The 22,099-nt window shown below is 42.3% G+C and overlaps 1 protein-coding gene across 1 annotated transcript; it reads right to left on the bottom strand.

Moving 5' to 3' along the window:
- Positions 1-159: 159 nt before the first annotated feature.
- LOC311132666 (mannosyl-oligosaccharide 1,2-alpha-mannosidase IA-like) lies at positions 160-19,715 on the bottom strand. The gene is made up of 12 exons (XM_084165934.1): positions 18,928-19,715; positions 16,542-16,638; positions 16,225-16,340; positions 15,791-15,871; positions 13,660-13,754; positions 7,397-7,511; positions 7,124-7,217; positions 6,860-6,975; positions 6,341-6,560; positions 1,397-1,569; positions 1,069-1,184; positions 160-737 (listed from the first exon to the last, which is right to left on the bottom strand). The coding sequence occupies exons 1-12, from the start codon at positions 19,456-19,458 to the stop codon at positions 599-601; spliced, it is 1,893 nt and encodes a 630-aa protein (XP_084022060.1). The 5' UTR covers positions 19,459-19,715; the 3' UTR covers positions 160-598.
- Positions 19,716-22,099: the final 2,384 nt, after the last annotated feature.

Raw genomic sequence — 22,099 nt, 5'->3', positions numbered from 1 at the left:
AAATTAAGACAGAGATAAAAGAAGTGCTGAAATCCATCAGAAATATTTAAATTGATATTTTAGTCCTTTACCAGACACTCTTATCCAGAGCGACTTACAATTAGTGAAATTATCTGATAAGAAAAATAACTGGCATGGACAGAAAATCCTACACTGAAAAACCAATATTTTGTCATAGCAGACAGATTTAATGCACAATGGATGTATCACAAAGACATATTGACACTCAGAAAGCTGACGTTCAGCTCATTCGCTGTGACATTGGAATTTTCCTCACAGAGGCAAAGAAGTAGACAGTCAGATATACTTATTGTTGGTTTCTGATGATTCACAGAAACAACAACAGCTTTCACAGTGAAGACAAAATCAGTTCAACAGTTTCCACAGAGATATGTGTCTCACTGACCATCCATCTCCTGCAGTTTAATCAAAGTGACTAGGGCCAGAAACAGGGCCCCCTATCTTTTCTTAGGGCTTTTTTTGGGCCAGGCCTCAGAAATTGAAACAAAGGCAAAATGTTTGGGACAAACACTGGAGCTAAGCCAGATAGTGGACATACACCATACGTGGTCCATTTCAATGGAGCCCTATAAGCCTGTCAAGCAGGCCAACGGTCTGTGTCCTCTGTCTTCTGAGAGCAGTTCCTGGGGATGACAGGTAGAGGGTGTGCTTCTGTGTTAAACACCCAGTCCTTCAGAGGCAGGAGATCGTCATCAGAGAACAGCAGGTATAGATACCTGTAACACACCAGAGAGAGGAGAGGAAAACACTATTAAAATGGGGTACAAAAGGAAGCAAACACTGACACATATTACAAACTCTATACAATAGTGTACAATACTGTTATGTTATGGTTATTGCCAGTGTAAAGCGCAGAGAAAATACAAAGATAGAGGAGGGAGAGGAAAACACAATTAAGATGAAATATATAGACAGAGAACGAAAGTAAAAATGGACACAGGTGACAAACTCTGTACAATAGTGTTATGTTATGGTTATTGCTAATGAAAAACACAGAGAAATGACAAAGATAACACAAATTATGCTTGTATCTTTTCCTTCACTCACTTGAGTGTTTCTGCCAGAAAGAAACTCTGCTGCAGGTTGTCGTGTTGGATTATATGGCCGTAGACATCAATGATACCAGAGAACCCTGTGGCAAGTCGACAGTGTCGCTCCAGAGCCTGTAAAATAAAAGTACAATCCCATCTTTAACTAACTGCAAGAATCAGACCATCATTTCCATTCTACATGCAGTTGGTTTTAAGGTTATGTTACTTCAGGGTAATCACACATAGGACTACAGTATCAAAATGGGCTGCGAGGAAATGTATCACTGGATCATAGGTCAATTTATTGTACTGTATTTATCATTTATATAAACGTATGGCCTGACCTCCAGAGCCTCCCAGCCCCACTCTCTGTACTTGGGGTCATGGGTCAGTCTCCACATGTACATGTAGCTCTCCACGACCTCTGGCCTCAGGATGTAATGCCTTTCGTTTACTCTGGGAGCTGTGGCCTCCGCTCCATCATCAAACCGGAACACCTCTGGGCCCAGTTTAGTGGCTGTTGGATTTTCGGTTGGATTAGAATTGACAATGCATTGTGCTAAACATATTGTTTGATCTCCAGCACCTGTTTAGAAAACACTGGATATGCATATTTAATATTTGTCATATTGTGCATATTTGATATTTTTTGTATTGTGCATATGTCATATTTTATTATTGTGCATAATTATGTAATATGCTGGAGAACAGTCATATGAGAGAGAGAGAACTGTATGATTGTAATTGTTTCTGCCAAGGTGCTACACTCAGGGATTGAGACCAGGGCCCCGTGTGGCTCAGTTGGTAGAGCATGGCGCTTGCAACGCCAGGGTTGTGGGTTCCATTCCTACGGGGGGGCCAGTATGAAAACACAAAAAAATGAAAAAAATGTAAGTCGCTCTGGATAAGAGTGTCTGCTAAATGACTAAAATGTATATGTAGTATGTGCATAGAGAAGGGAGTCCTACAATCTTATAGGTTAACTTCATTCCCTGCAACTACTTGCAGACGCTCTTCTAATACTTTATACTTTTATAAATACACTTTACTCTATATGTCCTTGGATATGTCTATAGGCTACCCATATGCATATCTGTACATATACAGTGCATTCGGAAAGTATTCAGACCCTTTACTTTTTCCACATTTTGTTACGTTACAGCTTTATTCTAAAATGGATTAAAATAAAATAAAAATCTTCATCAATCTACACGCAACTTGATTGGAGTCCACCTGTGGTAAATTAAATTGATTGGACATGATTTGGAAAGGCACACATCGGAGCAAAAACCAAGCCATGAGGTTGAATGAATTGTCAGTAGAGCACCGAGACAGGATTGTGTCGAGGCACAGATCTGGGAAGGGTACCAAAAAATGTCTGCAGCATTGAAGGTCCCCAAGAACACAGTGGCCTCCATCATTCTTAAATGGAAGAAGTTTGGAACCACCAAGACTCTTCCTAGTGCTGGCCGCCCAGCCAAACTGAGCAATCGGGGGAGAAGGGCCTTGGTCAGGGAGGTGACCAAGAACCCAATGCTCACTCTGACAGAGCTCCAGAGTTCCTCTGTGGAGATGGGAGAATCTTCCAGAATGTAAACTATCTCTGCAGCACTCCACCAATCAGGCCTTTATGGTAGAGTGGCCAGACGGAAGCCACTCCTTAGTAAAAAGGCACATGACAGCCAGCTTGGAGTTTGCCAAAAGGCAACTCTCAGACCATGAGAAACAAAATTCTCTGGTCTGATGAAACCAAGATTGAACTCTTTAGCCTGAATGCTAAGCGTCACTTCTGGAAGAAACCAGGCACCGCTCATCACCTGGCCAATACCATCCCTACGGTGAAGCATGGTGGTGGCAGCAGCATCATGCTGTGGGGATGTTTTTCAGAGGCAGGGACTGGGAGACTAGTCAGGATCGAGGGAAATATGAACAGAGCAAAGTACAGAGAGATCCTTGATGAAAACCTGCTCCAGAGCGCTCAGGACCTCAGACTCGGGCGAAAGTTCACCTTCCAAAAGGACAACGACCCTAAGCACACAGCCAAGACAACGCAGGAGTGGCTTCTGTAGTCGCTGCCAAAGGTGCTTTAACAAAGTACTGAGTAAAGGGTCTGAATACTTATGTAAATGTTTTATTTTATTTACCTGTTTTTGCTTTGTCATTATGGGGTATTGTGTGTTGATCGATGAGGGAAAAAAACAATTTAATCAATTTTAGAATAAGGCTGTAGCGTATCAAAATGTGGAAAAAGTCAAGGGGTCTGAATACTTTCCGAATGCACTGTACATGGATGTTTATGTGGACCTATGAATATCTAACTCATTTTGGCTTCAATGTCCACCCTGTATGGTACGTATCTTGATAAACACACTTTAAAAAGGAAATCCGATCTGTATCCGAAACTGAAGCTTGGACTCCATTAGGTATTAAGACACATTATCAAACTAACACCTTGTTCAACTGCACTGCCAGTAAGTTGGCAGGTATCGGAGGATCTCCCTTTCACATTCTAACTGATGCCCGTCACTTTGGCAAGAAGCATGTTCACAGGACTGTTCCCCTTTACATCCAGTCTGGTGAATGTAGATGCAGTGATTTGCGATGAGAAGAAAGTTTGTGCCTTAGCGGGATCGTCAGTGAACATGAGCTACAATTTCCCTGATGCTGACTTTTTCTGGACATGTGACTTCTTCTGGTTTAACAATGACAACAAGAAGAAACGGAAGGACAAGACCATTCCCGAAGACTTCACAGATGACGAAGGGTATTACAGACATTTTGAGTGGCTTTATGACATTTGGGGAAATCTTTTAGAAGCCAACTCCTCCTTCTCTTGCACTTAAAGTCAAAGAGAAATAGTGACAATGCTGACTACCGCTTCATGGTTCAGTCAGAGAACTCTGGACGGAAGTTCATTCAATCTGGAATCACTGTTACTGTCACAGATCTTAAGGTGACAAAGGAAACAGCCAATGTGCAAAAAAGGACAGAAAGTACCTGTAGCACCACCTGTACTCTGAGTGACAATCCCAACCCCAGCTACATCTGGTACAAGAATGGACAACATTTACCAACCGAAAGACCCTGAATATCAGCCTGTACCTAGACCCAGTTTGCAGTAAGGAACAGGCAGTTACTCCTGTGCTGTAAAAGCATGTGAGGATCTCCACTCTCCTACATTGTCTCCTTGGTAACTGCTGGGATGTAATAAACACAAGACCATCTGTGCCTTCATCGAGACACCTGTCAAAATCCCTTGCAATTACACATTACCCCAGTAATCAAACCATCACACAATCTGGTCAAAAATCTTTTTTAAATAATTGGACTTTCCGGATCGGGAAGAGTACCATGGTAACAAGGAGAAAGACTGCACCCTGAGAATCACCAACCTGAGAGAGACTGATTCAGGTTATTACAAATTCACGTTTAAAACGCAAGGGGGTACAACATACCATGACCATTTGGGGTCAATCTATCTGTCACAAACATACAAGTAAAAATTACACCTCACATTGAAAAAGAGGGAGAATCAGTCCTGATCTCCTTCCTGTAAGACTTCCTGTCCAAACTTCAGTTACTTCTTTTTGTATGAGAACAAAGTCGGGTCAAGAACAAAGTCCAAGGTCACGTTTCTACAGGCAGTCAGAAAAGAGCATGCAGGCAGCTACTTCTGTATTGTAAGAGGCTTTGAGAATCTCCCATTGGAGGTACACCCGTTGTGAAATATGGCCCCAAGAACACTTCAGTGTCAGTCAGTGGTGAAAGAGAGGAGGGCAGTCGGTGACTCTGAGCTGCAGCAGTGATGCCAACCCACCAGTGACGTTTTACACCTGGTACATGAGCAATGGGACTGAAGTGAGCGTCGTACAGACAGGAGAAGGAAGAGAACAGTACATCATCCCCACTGTCAGTCTGGGAGACATGATCAGTACAACTGTACAACTGAGAACGAGATAGGAGCTCAGAACTCTACCCTCTTGGATCTTAACACTGGTGTGTCTTCGCAGTGTCTGTTTTGTTTTATGTACTGGCTGTGGTGGGGGTTGTCCTGGCTACTAAAGCTTCAGTTCTCATATACTGTACACTGAAGAGGAGAAGCAGGACGTGATGTCAGATGAGGAAGTGATGTCAGAAGTGACACCTACACAGGCCTTCAGAGAGATCTGGATGACACCTACACAGGCCTTCAGAGAGATATGGATGAAACCTACACAGGCCTTCAGAGAGATCAGGGTGACACCAACACATCCTTCAGAGAGATCAGGGTGACACCTACACAGGCCTTCAGAGAGATCAGGGTGACACCAACACATCCTTCAGAGAGATCAGTGTGACACCTACACAGGCCTTCAGAGAGATCAGGGTGACACCAACACATCCTTCAGAGAGATCAGGGTGACACCAACACATCCTTCAGAGAGATCAGGGTGACACCAACACATCCTTCAGAGAGATCAGGGTGACACCAACACATCCTTCAGAGAGATCAGGGTGACACCTACACAGGCCTTCAGAGAGATCAGGGTGACACCAACACATCCTTCAGAGAGATCAGTGTGACACCTACACAGGCCTTCAGAGAGATCAGGGTGACACCAACACATCCTTCAGAGAGATCAGGGTGACACCAACACATCCTTCAGAGAGATCAGTGTGACACCAACACATCCTTCAGAGAGATCAGTGTGACACCAACACATCCTTCATAAGTTGCCATGTTACTTAATTGTGGCATGTAAATATCAAAGGCAATGAAATTGAATACAATGTGTAATGTTAGTTAATGTTATGTAAAAGATGTGACATTGTTATTGTTTTGTTATTGGTCATGCTATTTAGGAAAGCTTGTTAAGTATTAACTAATGGTAATTCATCATTAGTCCATCCTCTTAGTGGATTCTTACTGTTAACACCTTTACAGGTGACTAACTAACTATTAAACCTGTCAAGCATGAACTAATGATGTAATGCCATTTCTGGTTGGGATTGGGGATGGGGCTTTGTTGGAGCATGGGATTGAGAGTGGTAGAGGATTTGTTGTTTGTTTTCGCCCTTCGCCTGTAAAATACTGAAAAGCCAAATAAATAAAAACGTAATTAAAAAAGCATTAACTAATGGTGATTCATTTTGAATCCATCCTCTTTGTGGGGTCCTATAGTAAAAACGGTTCAGACTTTAACTAACGAATTGTGGTTATGCCATGACAGCATGTCAATTACAACACCCTGTAAGGCATCTAATTGGGCTTTAAACTGGGTTCTGAGTATATCTAGATGTGCTCTTACGTGTACGTCTGTAGGACTCGTGGCAGGTATGGGTGATATTAGCAGCCAGGTCCAGTTGGTGCTGCCTGGTCTCTGGACTGCCGTGTTCAGCCCCGATCCCGATCATCCCTCCAGAGAAGCAGGCCAGGTGACCCATTTTGTGGTCTAGTATACCCCCTCTCCACTCAGCCACGTAGATCAGCCCCCCAGGAGACCTCTGTACTAGGTTCTTCTCTATTGCCTAAAGCAGTGTACAGTAGATGGGTATCATTAGTAAACAACATGTGAAGAGTTTCATTCTAAAACGTGATATATCCATTAAAAAAAAAATTTCATCAAATGTCTTTGCCTCTTTTCACGTCCTCTCTTCCCTTTTGCTGCTCTGTTCTATGGTTCTGTTCTTGTTCTATGGTTCTGTTCTTGTTCTATGGTTCTGTTCTTGTTCTATGGTTCTGTTCTTGTTCTCATGCTTCACCTATTGCTTTTCTGCTGTTATAGCATTATGTGGTTATAGCATGCAACCTTATACTGTAAGTGTACCTCCAGAGCAGCATTGTACATCCTTTTAGCAACTTCATCCGTCCTGTCTGACATCAGGTAGGATTTTATTAGATACTCGTAGAAGCTGTCACCAAGGGCCCCAATGGAGACATAATCTAAAAAATATAAGAAATAACGCATGATCTGCCATGCCATATAACACACGTGGCTGTTTTCAGACAGGACAATAACATCAAAGAACAATGTAATCCCTCTTAGTTTAATGAAGGACTACAATCACTCAATAGTCAGATAGTGACTTACGCTGTTCCCAATTCCCACTGACTGGGTTGAGAGCATTTGGGTAGAGGCCATGTGGCTTGTCCAGCTGGTTCAGATGTTTCCTAATATTCATCACCTGAGGGTGTAGAGAAGACAGACAGCGAGAGAGACAAAAAATGAGTTCATGTATTTAACAGTTGAGGTCAATATTGGGTATTCTTTTGAAGCACGTGTTATTTTCACAAGACATCTGGTTTCAAAGCCTTCAAAACAAAAGCATTATATATGTGAAGCTCGTAGAGTTACAGCACTCACTTTCTCTGTATAAATGGGATCCTTGGTAAGTTCTGACAGGTGAACAAACTCCAGATGCAGGGTTCCAAACTCTGCTAGAACACTGCTCCTCCCTAAATCCCCTCCGGTTGACCTCCTGGAATCACTAACACAGGAACAGACATGAGCGAGAAATGCTAGCCTGACGACTCACACAATTCTTCCGCTGCTCTGTCATTTGCTACATACTATAGTCTGAGACTGCCATCATTGAAGTTGTTTGTGGTGACGAGGAGCGATTGGATCGTCTCTAACCAATCAGAGTATCAAAGCCAATTACGATTTTTCAAACAGCCACTTTACCGACGTGTGTCCCAACCCATCTGTTTCTGGACCAATCAGACGGCCCCCAATGTATTCACATTCGGTGAAGGGTCGGGGGTGGGTACTCAGATCCAGACCCATTTCGGAGAAGTCCGTGGGTTTGGCATAGCGTTTGGCCGGAGCAAGGAGTCTGGGTAGCCAGGCAAGAGAAATGTAACATTTGAAAGCTGCCCACTGTACTGTAGAAGTTGTACCAGCAATAACACATACAGTGGTGTGAAAAAGTGTTTGCCCCCTTCCTGATTTGTTATTTGTTTGCATGTTTGTCACACTTAAATGTTTCAGATCATCAAACAAATTTAAATATTAGTCAAAGATAAACACAAGTAAACACAAAATGCAGTTTTGAAATGAAGGTTGTTATTATTAAGGGAAAACTAAATCCAAACCTACATGGCCCTGTGTGAAAAAGTGTTTGCCCCCCCTGTTATAACACAACTCAACTGTGGTTTATCACACCTGAGTTCAATTCCTCTAGCCACACCCAGGCCTGATTACTGCCACACCTGTTCTCAATCAAGGAATCACTTAAATAGGACCTGCCTGACAAAGTGAAGTAGACCAAAAGATCTTCAAAAGCTAGACATCATGCCGAGATCCAAAGAAATTCAGGAACAAATGAGAAAGAAAGTAATTGAGATCCATCAGTCTGGAAAAGGTTATAAAGCCATTTCTAAAGCTTTGGGACTCCAGCGAACCACAGTGAGAGCCATTATCCACAAATGGTGAAAACATGGAACAGTGGTGAACCTTCCCAGGAGTGGCCGGCCGACCAAAATTACCCCAAGAGCGCAGCGACGACTCATCCAAGAGGTCACAAAAGACCCCACAACAACATCCAAAGTGCTGCATGCCTCACTTGCCTCAGTTAAGGTCAGTGTTCATGACTCCACCATAAGAAAGAGACTGGGCAAAAACGGCCTGCATGGCAGAGTTCCAAGACGAAAACCACTGCTGAGCAAAAATAACATTAAGGCTTGTCTCATTTTTGCCAGAAAACATCTTGATGATCCCAAAGACCTTTGGGAAAATACTCTGTGGACTGACGAGACAAAAGTTGAACTTTTTGGAAGGTGTGTGTCCCATTACATCTGGCGTAAAAGTAACACCGCATTTCAGAAAAAGAACATCATACCAACAGTAAAATATGGTGGTGGTAGTGTGATGGTCTGGGCCTGTTTTGCTGCTTCAGGACCTGGAAGACTTGCTGTGATAAATGGAACCATGAATTCTGCTGTCTACCAAAAAATCCTGAAGGAGAATGTCCGGCCATCCGTTCGTGACCTCAAGCTGAAGCGAACTTGGGTTCTGCAGCAGGACAATGATCCAAAACACACCAGCAAGTCCACCTCTGAATGGCTGAAGAAAAACAAAATGAAGACTTTGGAGTGGCCTAGTCAAAGTCCTGACCTGAATCCTATTGAGATGCTGTGGCATGACCTTAAAAAGGCAGTTCATGCTCGAAACCCTCCAATGTGGCTGAATTACAACAATTCTGCAAAGATGAGTGGGCCAAAATTCCTCCACAGCGCTGTAAAAGACTCATTGCAAGTTATCGCAAACACTTGATTGCAGTTGTTGCTGCTAAGGGTGGCCCAACCAGTTATTAGGTTGTAGGGGGCAATCACTTTTTCACACAGGGCCATGTGGGTTTGGATTTTGTTTTCCCTTAATAATAACAACCTTAATTTCAAAACTGGATTTTGTTATCTTTGACTAATATTTAAATTTGTTTGATCTGAAACATTTAAGTGTGACAAACATGCAAACAAATAAGAAATCAGGAAGGGGGCAAACACTTTTTCACACCACTGTACATTATGCATTGGGCACATTCAGAAATGTGTTAAAAAAATGTTTTTTTCCAATTTGCAAATTCTACATTAGTTGAAATGTGAAGGTTAAGTTACTAATACTGTTTGGTTAACTGAATTACACCATGACATTCAAGGGTCTCTGTATAGATTTTTTTTTTTATATAGGCTTAACAATAAAGATGTAATTTAAACGGTAAAAATTCATTACCTTTAAATGTGGCATGAAGTGCCTTGAGAGACTAGTCAAGGATCATATCACCTCCACCTTACCTGTCACCCTAGACCCACTTCAATTTGCTTACTGCCCCAATAGGTCAAGAAGAACACCTACAGTGGGGGAAAAAAGTATTTAGTCAGCCACCAATTGTGCAAGTTCTCCCACTTAAAAAGATGAGAGAGGCCTGTAATTTTCATCATAGGTACACGTCAACTATGACAGACAAATTGAGATTTTTTTTTCAAAAAATCATATTGTAGAATTTGTAATACATTTATTTGCAAATTATGGTGGAAAATAAGTATTTGGTCACCTACAAACAAGCAAGATTTCTGGCTCTCACAGACCTGTAACTTCTTCTTTAAGAGGCTCCTCTGTCCTCCACTCGTTACCTGTATTAATGGCACCTGTTTGAACTTGTTATCAGTATAAAAGACACCTGTCCACAACCTCAAATAGTCACACTCCAAACTCCACTATGGCCAAGACCAAAGAGCTGTCAAAGGACACCAGAAACACAATTGTAGACCTGCACCAGGCTGAGAAGACTAAATCTGCAATAGGTAAGCAGCTTGGTTTGAAGAAATCAACTGTGGGAGCAATTATTAGGAAATGGAAGACATACAAGACTACTGATAATCTCCCTCGATCTGGGGCTCCACGCAAGATCTCACCCCGTGGGGTCAAAATGATCACAAGAACGGTGAGCAAAAATCCCAGAACCACACGGGGGGACCTAGTGAATGACCTGCAGAGAGCTGGGACCAAAGTAACAAAGCCTACCATCAGTAACACACTACGCCGCCAGGGACTCAAATCCTGCAGTGCCAGACGTGTCCCCCTGCTTAAGCCAGTACATGTACAGGCCCGTCTGAAGTTTGCTAGAGTGCATTTGGATGATCCAGAAGAGGATTGGGAGAATGTCATATGGTCAGATGAAACCAAAATAGAACTTTTTGGTAAAAACTCAACTCGTCGTGTTTGGAGGACAAAGAATGCTGAGTTGCATCCAAAGAACACCATACCTACTGTGAAGCATGGGGGTGGAAACATCATGCTTTGGGGGTGTTTTTCTGCAAAGGGACCAGGACGACTGATCCGTGTAAAGGAAAGAATGAATGGGGCCATGTATCGTGAGATTTTGAGTGAAAACCTCCTTCCATCAGCAAGGGCATTGAAGATGAAACGTGGCTGGGTCTTTCAGCATGACAATGATCCCAAACACACCGCCCGGGCAACGAAGGAGTGGCTTCGTAAGAAGCATTTCAAGGTCCTGGAGTGGCCTAGCCAGTCTCCAGATCTCAACCCCATAGAAAATCTTTGGAGTGAGTTGAAAGTCTGTGTTGCCCAGCGACAGCCCCAACACATCACTGCTCTAGAGGAGATCTGCATGGAGGAATGGGCCAAAATACCAGCAACAGTGTGTGAAAACCTTGTGAAGACTTACAGAAAACGTTTGACTTGTGTCATTGCCAACAAAGGGTATATAACAAAGTATTGAGAAACTTTTGTTATTGACCAAATACTTATTTTCCACCATAATTTGCAAATAAATTCATTAAACATCCTACAATGTGATTTTCTGGATTTTTTTTCTAATTTTGTCTGTCATAGTTGACGTGTACCTATGATGAAAATTACAGGCCTCTCTCATCTTTTTAAGTGGGAGAACTTGCACAATTGGTGGCTGACTAAATACTTTTTTTCCCCATTGTACTTCTGTGTTTTGGGTTGTTGTACTGTTGCATCACCCAACTTCTGCTGAGCTTCAATTGGTGGACAGATAGCCTTACATTCTCCAGCAAAATGTCTTGATAAAACTTGGGAATTCATTTCTTTCCGTCGATGATAGCAAGCTGTCCAGGCCCTGAGGCAGCAAAGCAGCCCCAAACCATGATGCTCCATCCACCATACTTTACAGTTGGGATGGTTTTTATGTTGGTGTGCTGTGCCTTTTTTTCTCCACACATAGTATTGTGTGTTCCTTCCAAACAACTCAACTTTTGTTTAATCTGTCCACAGAATATTTTGTCAGTAGCACTGTGGAACATCCAGGTGCTCTTTTGCGAACTTCAGACGTGCAGCAATGTTTTTTTTGGACAGCAGTGGCTTCTTCCGTGGTGTCCTCCCATGAACACCATTCTTGTTTAGCGTTTTACGTATCATAGACTCGTCAACAGAGATGTTAGCATGTTCCAGAGATTTCTGTAAGTCTTTAGCTGACACTCTAGGATTCTTCTTAACCTCATTGAGCATTCTGCGCTGTGCTCTTGCTGTAATCTTTGCAGGACAGCCATTCCTAGGGAGAGTAGCAACAGTGCTGAACTGTCTCCATTTATAGACAATTTGTCTTACCGTGGACTGATGAACATCAAGGCTTTTAGAGATACTTTAGTAACCCTTTCCAGCTTTATCCAAGTCACCAATTCTTAATCTTAGGTCTTCTGAGATCTCTTTTGTTCGAGGCATGGTTCACATCAGGCAATGCTTCTTGTGAATAGCAAACTCAAAAATGTTTATAGGACAGGGCAGCTCTAACCAACATCTCTAATCTCGTCTCATTGATTGGACTCCAGGTTAGCTGACTCCTGACTCCAATTAGCTTTTGGAGAAGTCATTAGCCTAGGGGTTCACATTCATTTTCCAACCTACACTGTGAATGTTTAAATGATGTATTCAATATAGACATGAAAAATATAATAATGTATGTGTTATTAGTGTAAGCCCACTGTGTTTGTCTATTGTTGTGACTTAGATGAAGATCAGATCAATTTTATGAACAATTTATGCAGAAATCCAGATAATTCCAAAGAGTTCACATACTTTTTCTTGCCACTGTACATGGCGGAAATATCAGTGTGTGGCCCTAAAATGAGTAATTTCACAGGCATATTATTTCACAGTGTTATTGGAGATAGCTGTAGTCAGACAGAATTATATGTGGTAAGCTCTAACCAGCTTTGATCACCCAGAATAATCATTTCTGATTGTGACAAGCCTTGATTGGCTGGGACAATAGGTACTTGTTGTGACAGAAAAGTGTTGATTGGATAGAATTAACATCATAGGCTGAGACAATCTATAGTTGTGTCTTGGATATCCTTATTTTTGTCCAGTTGTCAGCAGACAGCACGGTTCATGTCTGAAATATTATTTTGTCTTTCTGATAAAAGAACCTGGAGAATAATCATGATGACAAGAGTCTATTCTGCTATAGATGAGGAGCAGATCCTGACCCGTTAGTCTTTGTCTTCTTCCTAGACCTGTTCCTCATTCACTTCCATAATATCCTATATTTAGATATGGAGGAGGGGATGTTGATCTTCACCCACTCTGAGCCTCTGTCATTCCCAGACACCTGACACATCGATCCCAGATAAGCCTTTGATTGACAGCTGGGGAGAGGGAAGCTGACAGGCTGCCAGAAGCATCAGCTTAGCTTCCCCTTGCTCTAATGGCCATGGCAGATTGCTTCACACTTCTCACTCACTTCACACCTACTTTCCTTAGGGACTAGGAGAGAGAGCTGGGCCATCAGGCAAAACTGAATATATTGACTCTCACTTCTGCAGTGAAAATGCATTTAGAGTAAAGATGAACAGGATGGATTCTCTCTCTCCCTCCGATCCAAATGTCTCTTCCACTGTGGTTTTAATAGCATTACCGGTATTTGATCAATCCAGAGTTCATCAAGTGTAACACATGATGACACACTGCAACTACTTAGATGACGATATATAGTCCTGCAATCTATTTACACAGTCCAAGAATTACGCTACCTACAACAGCATAGCTACAATGTGTCAGTTTACGTATATTGCTTCAGTGAAGACTACCCTGCTCCAGCAGAAGAGGTATTGTATACCCGACTAGGAAATTCTACCCACCCGGCCAGGTTGACAACTCCATGTGGGATGCCTGTGGGAGTGTTGAAGGCAGGTAACAGATTTCTCCCCAGCTCCACCACTTTCCTTTTAAACACCTGGAGAGACAAGACAGGTGTTCAGATCAGTCCAGTTCAGTTCAGTTGAGACAGCTCAGTTGAGTCAGTTCAGTTCAGTTCAGTTCAGTTAATCTAAAGTAGTAGATGTGTGACTTTATGGGACAGCTCAGGGCTTCATGCCCTCTTCTCAGTGTCTGTCTGGTTGCGGGTGGGGTTTGGCAAGGGACAAGAAAAGGGGAGGGGTGTTGTAGTCCTCATTGTAGTTCACCTTTTGTCTTCCTCGACTACATTTTTTTGCAATTCAGTTATAAGTGTATCCAAGTAGACTGCATCTAGTTCAAGCTTTTCTTCTATGCTGAAACCACATTTTCAGTGTATCACTTTTCAGGGAGTGTTAATAGGCTCCAGCTGTGGCAAAGTTGGTGTCCCATTTAATGTTTCCTGTCCAGCATGTCCCCAAAGGAAAGGTGCCTAATGACTCTCCTTGTTATATCCAGTAGGGCTGCGACGATACCAGTATCACAATATTTACTCCATAGCAAAAATGAAAACACAAAGCAGACCAAACTCTTTGGTCCTTTAAAACCTGCTTTATGTAAAATATTGTGTTCTATAGCTTGGAAAATAAATACATGTGACTCTGGATGACAACATAATGATGTTTGTTTCCAACATTAGGGCTGTTTTCCTAAAGAAGTTAAATCCCTCTTCGTGTTTTGTTTCCTTGCCACGATACTAACAAGTATCTCGATACTGGTATCGTCCCGGCCCTAGTATCCAGGTGGACCACATAAGTAGTATCTAATGATCCACAAGCACAACTTACAAAATATGCCATGCAGCTAAAATAAAGATTTTCACCAAAGTAAAGCCAAAGTTCAAAGCTGGAGTCAAAGATGAGCTTGGGACACCTTGAGCCTGTAGCAGTGTTCTGGCTGTCTGAAATGCTGCATTCTTCTAAACCAATTACTGCCTCTGTCTGAGAACAAAGCAGCCAGCAACCACAAACAAGCAGTCTTGATTAACCCTCAATATAAAAGTCTGAGAAAACTCTCTGCAGGATTGAATGAAACTGGGACTGTGATGATGAGTATCTTATGTTTTCTTTCATTTCTGAAAAGACTATCAAGATAAATAATTGTAAAGAGAGAGCTGGATTATTAAGGCTTGAACAAGTGTCCTTGAGATTGCACAGCCATGTATTCACATCAAGAACTGAGAGCACATCCTTGTGAAGAAAAGTGCTCTGGCAGAGGAAGGCAATACTGGTAGTCATGTTGCCATGGTTATCTGAAAATATATTGTAATCTCACCCAGTGTAATTGATCACCATACAAGGAGAAAAACACAGGCTGTTGGGAGCTGTCCATGGTGTTGAATGTCCTCCCAACATTCATACCGGGGGCCGTATGTGTCAATCGTCTCAGAGTAGGAGTGCTGATCTAGGATCAGGTTCCCCATGTCCATGTTATCGTAATCATTGTAATCTAAAAGGCTAAACTGGTCCTAAATCAGCACTCCTACTCTGAGACACTTGACTCTGAGCCCCAGATTTTAAGCCACTGTTTAATTAGAGAAGGCACAACTGGGCCCTAAAACGGTCTTCTTAATTACTTCCTGGTCTGGTCCTTCATCCTGTTCCCAGCTGTGATAACTGACCATCCCCACAATGGATCAACTGCAATGGAACCATTCTATGACAGAGCCTGCTTAGTTCCTAGAAAGAATGCATTGATCGTGGATCAATTCCGGAACTCAATCAACCTATATAATTTCAGTAGTGTGCGTGGTATTGATGGAATTCTCTAATCTGTCCGTGATCGATGCATTCTAGGATATATACGTTTTGACAACTGCACACATCAACCAAAGATGTGATGGTGGTTCTCTTTGATTCTCTTAGGTCATTTATTTGAGCGTCCACATTCTCAGGCAAGAGGATGTAGAGCTGTTTTCCTGAAGACAGATATCTTTAGGCTTCATATGACGGTGGGAGACATTATGCCCTGAGTAATACCGTTGTTAAGAAATGTAGAAATGTGATGAATAAACTATGATGGATGGATGGATCTCACCTCCTCTCCTGTTAGGTAGTAGGCAGACAGCAGGCCACCCACGTAGCGGATATTCACTTCAAACAGAGATGCCTCTCCACCCTGTGGGAGAGAGAGAGAGCAAAAGAGAGAGAGAGAAGCGGGGAGAGAGAGAGAGATTGCTTTTCATTACAGACAAGGGATACTTTCTATTCTGTCTGACTAGCTGTCGGAGGTCTGGCTCCAGGGTGATTTAAGGATGCTTTTCATTTTCTTCTCAGCGGGGCATAATCTCCATGCCTGTACCATGATTGATATGCAGGTCCAGTATTCTCAGTGTGACATCCCTATCCAACTATCCAACTCCAACCTGTCTGCACGCTGTTCTGGATTAGATTTAAACAGCTAAAGTGGCCTATGTATAGCCCCACTGACAACATGAATTAATTGTAATAAGGGAAAAATGACCCACTTACTACACTGAGGTTCAGGTTGTTCTCCACCCACTCCTTGGCCTCCTGGTACTCTTCACCAAGCCCCATAATGTAGAGGGTATCCAGAGAGTCCACGATAGAGGCACCTCTTAAACCACCTGTGACACCAAAACACACACACAGTATGGACTGCACTGCAGACCAGAGACATTAACTGCTATGGACTGCACTGCAGAGACATTGACTGCAGAGACATTGACTGCAGAGACATTAGTTTGTAAACTTCCATGTAGATACAGTATGTTCAGAAGCAATGTACTGGAATGCCATATAGTACGTCCAGGGAGCCATTTACTCACCAAATGTCCTGCCATCATTGCCATTCCTGGAGAGAGGTCGCAGCTCATTCTCCCCCCATGCGTAGCGCTTATAGTTGTCCCAAGCAAACTTCATCATCTGAAATAAAAATACATGTGGTAGAATATCAGTGAAATATGTATACTTGTTTTAGTCATAATAAACAAACAGATGAAAACCTTTAATTAGCTTCAATATCAAAATTGAACAGCTCATTGCAGTCGTTTCATAATCTCCATGAAATTATATTATTGCAATAGGATGAGGTCATTCAAGCATCAAATCTCTGTGATCCGAGGGCTCCCTCTGGAACCAGCAGTGACATTAGTAACAACCAACATCCATTCCTCTCCTCAGCCTGCTTATTCACATGGCTTAGGCTAATGCATGTAATGGCTTATACATTATATTAGCATAATATGCTTCTCAATATGCCTAATTAACATGTCGGTTTATATCTCAAGAGCGAATAACCTACTCCATTAAACAACTCCTCTGCCTGCAGTCCTTGTCAACAATCTACCAACAGTGAGTTGCAATAAGCAGTAACTGTTTATCAGTTAATTTCTTATTACCTCTTGGCATAGATTAGCAGTTATCTTGAGGTAACTGTAGGTAACTGCGTTAGGGAAAAATAATAAAATAAAATAAAAAGGCTGTAGTTCTGTTGACACTGGCTCTGGCTTGTGTGGTGATAGGACAATGTGTGAGACAGGTGGACAGAGTAGGGAGAGATGAGTTTTGGAGATGATGTGTTGCTTTATTCATCAAAACAGCAGTCCCAGTGAGGAAGATAGACAGGCCTACTCATGGTCTTTCACCGGAAAAGCCTTGGGGTTGACCTTTGTAATCAAGATGACCTATTCTGGATGGGATCTTTGGCACCTCTGAATTATCTGCCTTCAATAAAGTATCAGATGGCCCTATTTCCCCTCCAGGGGTTTGAAATGACACAGAACATCCATTGATAGGAAACTTTGGAAGAAAGAAAGACCTTGTATAAAAATGGAAGGGGTTTTAGGTTGACATTCAAGCTTGTTTCACTTTGTTGCAGCCGTGTCAATGTCATTTATACTTCCACACAATTCATATCCAAATGAGGCCAAAGATAAATCACATTCTCCTTGCCAAGAAATGCACAAGAACCCAAGACCAATCTCTGGCAGTACAATTCTTAACTGATATGATACTGTAATAGCTTTCTGATGTTTTGACCCTCTATTTCTATAAAAGAAAGCTTATTTGACTGTAAGTAGCCCTATTTATGAAAAACCGATCAAAAGAATAAAAGCTTCTGTTTGACTGTAAGTAGCCCTATTTATGAAAAACCGATCAAAATAATAAAAGCTTCTGTTTGACTGTAAGTAGCCCTATTTATGAAAAACCGATCAAAAGAATAAAAGCTTCTGTTTGACTGTAAGTAGCCCTATTTATGAAAAACTGATCAAAAGAATAAAAGCTTCTGTTTCATTCAGGAGAATCGTGGCTGAATAGCAATATGGATCACTCAGTCTACAGTTGGTCTACAGTCATGGGCTTTGCAAATAGCTTGCCGGGTAATTAATATGTCTCTATTCTCTGTTTGAATGAAAGAAGCTACTGTACGTTGTGTGTGGGAATATTCACCCCCCCTAGTTGCTGTGTGTGTATGTGTGTGTGTGTGGGAGGCTTTGGAGATGTTTGTAATAAGTAGTGTCAGGTAAAGGCTAGGGTGAACAGCGGATATGACTGTTGAAGTCAGGAGAATCATCATGTTTGACAGTCAGGATCCTGTGCCCCAGAACAATGAGGCCCAATGTGTGTTCCAAATGGCCCCCTATTCCCTATATAGTGCACTACTACCCATAGGACTCTGGTCAAAAGTAGTGCACTATATAGGGAATAGGGTGACATTAGTGACATAACCCCAGTGTCTGGATGAATGGAGCAGCCCAGCCAATCAACCAGCATTACAGCAAGAGGTCTGTACAGTAGGCTTTATGACCCCTGCCCCCCACACACTTACCATGCAGCACCATTATTGATCTGGAGATATATATATACTGATGAATTTGTCTGGCTTTTAAAAAGATGCCAACTGCATTCCCTCAGTGAGGAGACAACATGTCGTTTTCAGTCTGGGGGCTGTGCTAGAATCTTGGCTATTTGGTATAAAATGCACATTAAATCCTAATTCAATTAAAAGTGTGAATCATTGAGTAGACCTATAGCCTCAAGCATGTTGTTGCCATTAACAGTTATTTGCTCAAAGACATTGATTGCTCAAGCTATTACTGTCCTCCTGCCTCCACATAAACCTGTCTGGAGAAAAGCGTTATCCTATCCTATTAGGCTACCATATGGCAATGCATTGGCCTATCACCACCACCACTTACCACCGAATCTTACCTCTTTTACTTTCTCCCGACGCTGCAGAGATTCAGGATCACTAGGTTTGCCATAATTTGCGCCATATGGCGGTTTCAGCATACAATTCCTCAACTTCACCCTCACAGGTGAGCGCGCGCGACTCGATACGACCACGCCCCTTGTATGCACCTTGTTGTCGGCAGCGTCACCTTCAGACATATGTTCCATTGAAACTGTTCCTTGACTCCTTCCCTTGTTATTATTTCTCTGTTTTCCATTTGAAGATGAAAGTTGTGATTTTGAACGTAGCACTCCAATATCCAACGGAGGGGCTCTAATGAGCCCATATCCAATGGGTGAGATGGGCTGTGCACGTTGTCCATTCACAGAGTCGGTGATAACTGCCGAGCTGTCCGAATTATGTTGAAAAATACGTTTCAAACGAGATGTTTCAGGCAAAAAGAACAAAGCTCCAAACCCCAGACTTCCGAGAACGAGTAAGAATAGAAATGTCTGCGGTAAACGAAGCCCCACGACTGAAGTTTTACCTGCGAGCGTTTTGAAAATCATCTCGTCTCAGTTTGCCAACACAACAGCTACATTGTTGATACTAAAGTGAATTGTTGTCTCCTTACATTTTCCCTCATGACGGTTACAACATAAAGAAAATAATTGAACTTATTTTGTTTGAGTATAATTCCAACGGTAAATCTTCCCAGAGTATGGAGAGAACACCCACTCGTCCGTCATAGCGATTTTATGAATGCACGAGCCATTCATAATCAGGTCTCGTTCACTCAAGCATGTTCAGAATTCTGATACGCTGTACAGTACCTGTGTGAATCTAGCCACAATTAGGATTAGCCACAATAGTGGAATTTGCGGTTCGGCTTCAAAATAAAAGTCCCTCATTGAAACATGAACGGATACAAATAGTGGAATATTTTTTGCCCTTCAGTAGGGGTGGGAGGGCCAAGAGACCAGAGGTGGCAGAACGGAGTGCTCGGGTTAGGGTGTAGGGTTTGAGCATAGCCTGAAGGTAGGGAGGGGCAGTTCCTCTTGCTGCTCCATAGGCAAGCACCATGGTCTTGTAGTGGATGCGAGCTTCGACTGGAAGCCAGTGGAGTGTGCAGGGGAGCGGGGTGACATGGGAGAACATGGGAAGGTTGAAGACCAGGCGGGCTGGATAAGTTGCAGGGGTTTGATGGCACAAGCGAGGAGCCCAGCTAGGCTCCATATTTGGACTAGAGAATGCTAAACAAGATTGGAATGTTGTTATATAACTTAAAAATAGATTTAATTAATTTAATAATAAACAGTATAAAAACAGTTCAAATCCCACTGTGGGTGTATTAGACTGCATAATTGCATTGGGGGCATACAGTGCCTTCAGAAAGTATTCATAGCCCTTGACTTATTCCACATTTTCTTGTTACAGCCTGAATTCAAAATATATATGTATATTTCTCACCCATCTACACACCATACCCCATAATGACAAAGTGAAAACATGTTTTTAGACATTTTTGCAAATGTATTGAAAATGAAATACAGAAATATCTCATTTAAATACGTATTCACACCCCTGAGTCAATACTTTGTAGAAGCACCTTTGGCAGCGATGACAGCTGTGAGTCTCTCTCCACCCCATGGCAAAATGAATAGAATTGCATGAAATTACACTGAACAAAAATATGAACGCAACATGTAAAGTGTTGGTCCCATGTTTCATGAGCTGAAATAAAATAACCCAGAAATTTGTTTATGCACACAAAAAGCTTATTTCTCTCAAATTGTGCACAGATTTGTTTACATCCCTGTTAGTGAGCATTTCTCCTTTGCCAAGATAATCCATCCACCTGACAGGTGTGGCATCTCAAGAAGCTGATTAAACAGCAAGATCATTACACAGGTGTACCTTGTGCTGGGGACAATAAAAGGCCACTCTAAAATGTGCAGTTTTGTCACACAACACAATGCCACAGATGTCTCAAGTTTTTAAGAATGCAATTGGCATGCTGATTGCAGGAATGTCCACTAGAGCTGTTGCCAGATAATTGAATGTTCATTTCTCTACCATAAGCAGCCTCCAACATCGTTTTGGAGAATTTGCAGTACGTCCAACCGGCCTCACAACTGCAGACCACGTGTATGGCGTTGTGTGGGCGAGCAGTTTGCTGATGTCAACGTTGTGAACAGAGTGCCCCATGGTGGCGGTGGGGATATGGTATGGGCAGGCATAAGCTACGGACAACGAACACAATTGCATTTTATCGATGGCAATTTGAACGCACAAAAATACTGTGACGAGATCCTGAGGCCCATTGTGAGGCCCATTTTTTAAGGTATCTGTAACCAACAGATGCGTATCTGTATTCCCAATCATGGGAAATCCATAGATTAGGGCTAATGAATTTATTTCAATTGACTGATTTCCTCATATGAACTGTAGCTCAGTACAATCAATGAAATTGTTGCATGGTGCATTTATGTTTTTGTTTAGTATAGTTATACAACTGCAAAATCTTCTTTCTGCCCCTAGGCAAAATGTGTAGAATTGCTGCAAACTTGCTTTAAAACTGCAACATTTTCTCTAATGCCCATGGCAAAATGTGTAGAATTGCAAGAAATAAACTCTTAAACTTCTCTCTGCTGTCAAGAGGAGGGCCGCAAACATTTTTTGCTAGCAAGGTGGGGGGGTGGGGCCCTCCAACAAAATTTCACTTTGGGCCCCCAAAAGGCTAGGGCCGGCTCTGACTGCATGTGTGGGTATGGATGTGGGTAAGCAGATCCGTGAGCCACTGCAGCCCCTCATGATGAGTTCAGATTTTTTGTGGCCCCACCCCCATCAAAGTTGCCCATCCCTGCTCTATAGGTAAGGCTGAACAGTCCAATATGAATGTTCAATACACACAACAGGTTGACTGGTGAGCTAATGTGGCTCATTTCACAGTGGTTTCAGTGTCCTGCAGTAAGAGCTATCACACTAATATTTGAGTAAACTCTACATAGTTGTGTTCTGTGGGTGTCACTGAGTAGGCTGATACCCCATTTCATAGGTGCACACTGTAGGTAAGGGCTTCACACAGGTCTGTACAGTAGCCTAGAAGTGCTCACCCCCTCCTCTCACTCATCAATTTCAGGCTTCAGCTACATACTAACCCCTGATGGCAGTATATTATAATTATTTTACCTCAAATCCCACTGTTAA

Source organism: Coregonus lavaretus, assembly GCF_964263955.1.
Source record: "Coregonus lavaretus genome assembly, chromosome: 7".
Classification (NCBI taxonomy): domain Eukaryota; kingdom Metazoa; phylum Chordata; class Actinopteri; order Salmoniformes; family Salmonidae; genus Coregonus; species Coregonus lavaretus.
This window is presented reverse-complemented; position numbering and strand designations above follow the sequence as displayed.

What these genes read in the sequence shown, in the direction of transcription:
- LOC311132666 (XM_084165934.1), bottom strand. Translation starts at nt 19,458, where the DNA reads ATGATTTTCAAAACGCTCGCAGGTAAAACTTCAGTCGTGGGGCTTCGT. An exon ending in GTCGGGAGAAAGTAAAAGAG is followed by an intron (nt 16,639 to 18,927) that starts GTAAGATTCGGT and finishes TTTTTATTTCAG; the next exon opens with ATGATGAAGTTTGCTTGGGA. An exon ending in ATCCCATTTATACAGAGAAA is followed by an intron (nt 7,218 to 7,396) that starts GTGAGTGCTGTA and finishes CTACACCCTCAG; the next exon opens with GTGATGAATATTAGGAAACA.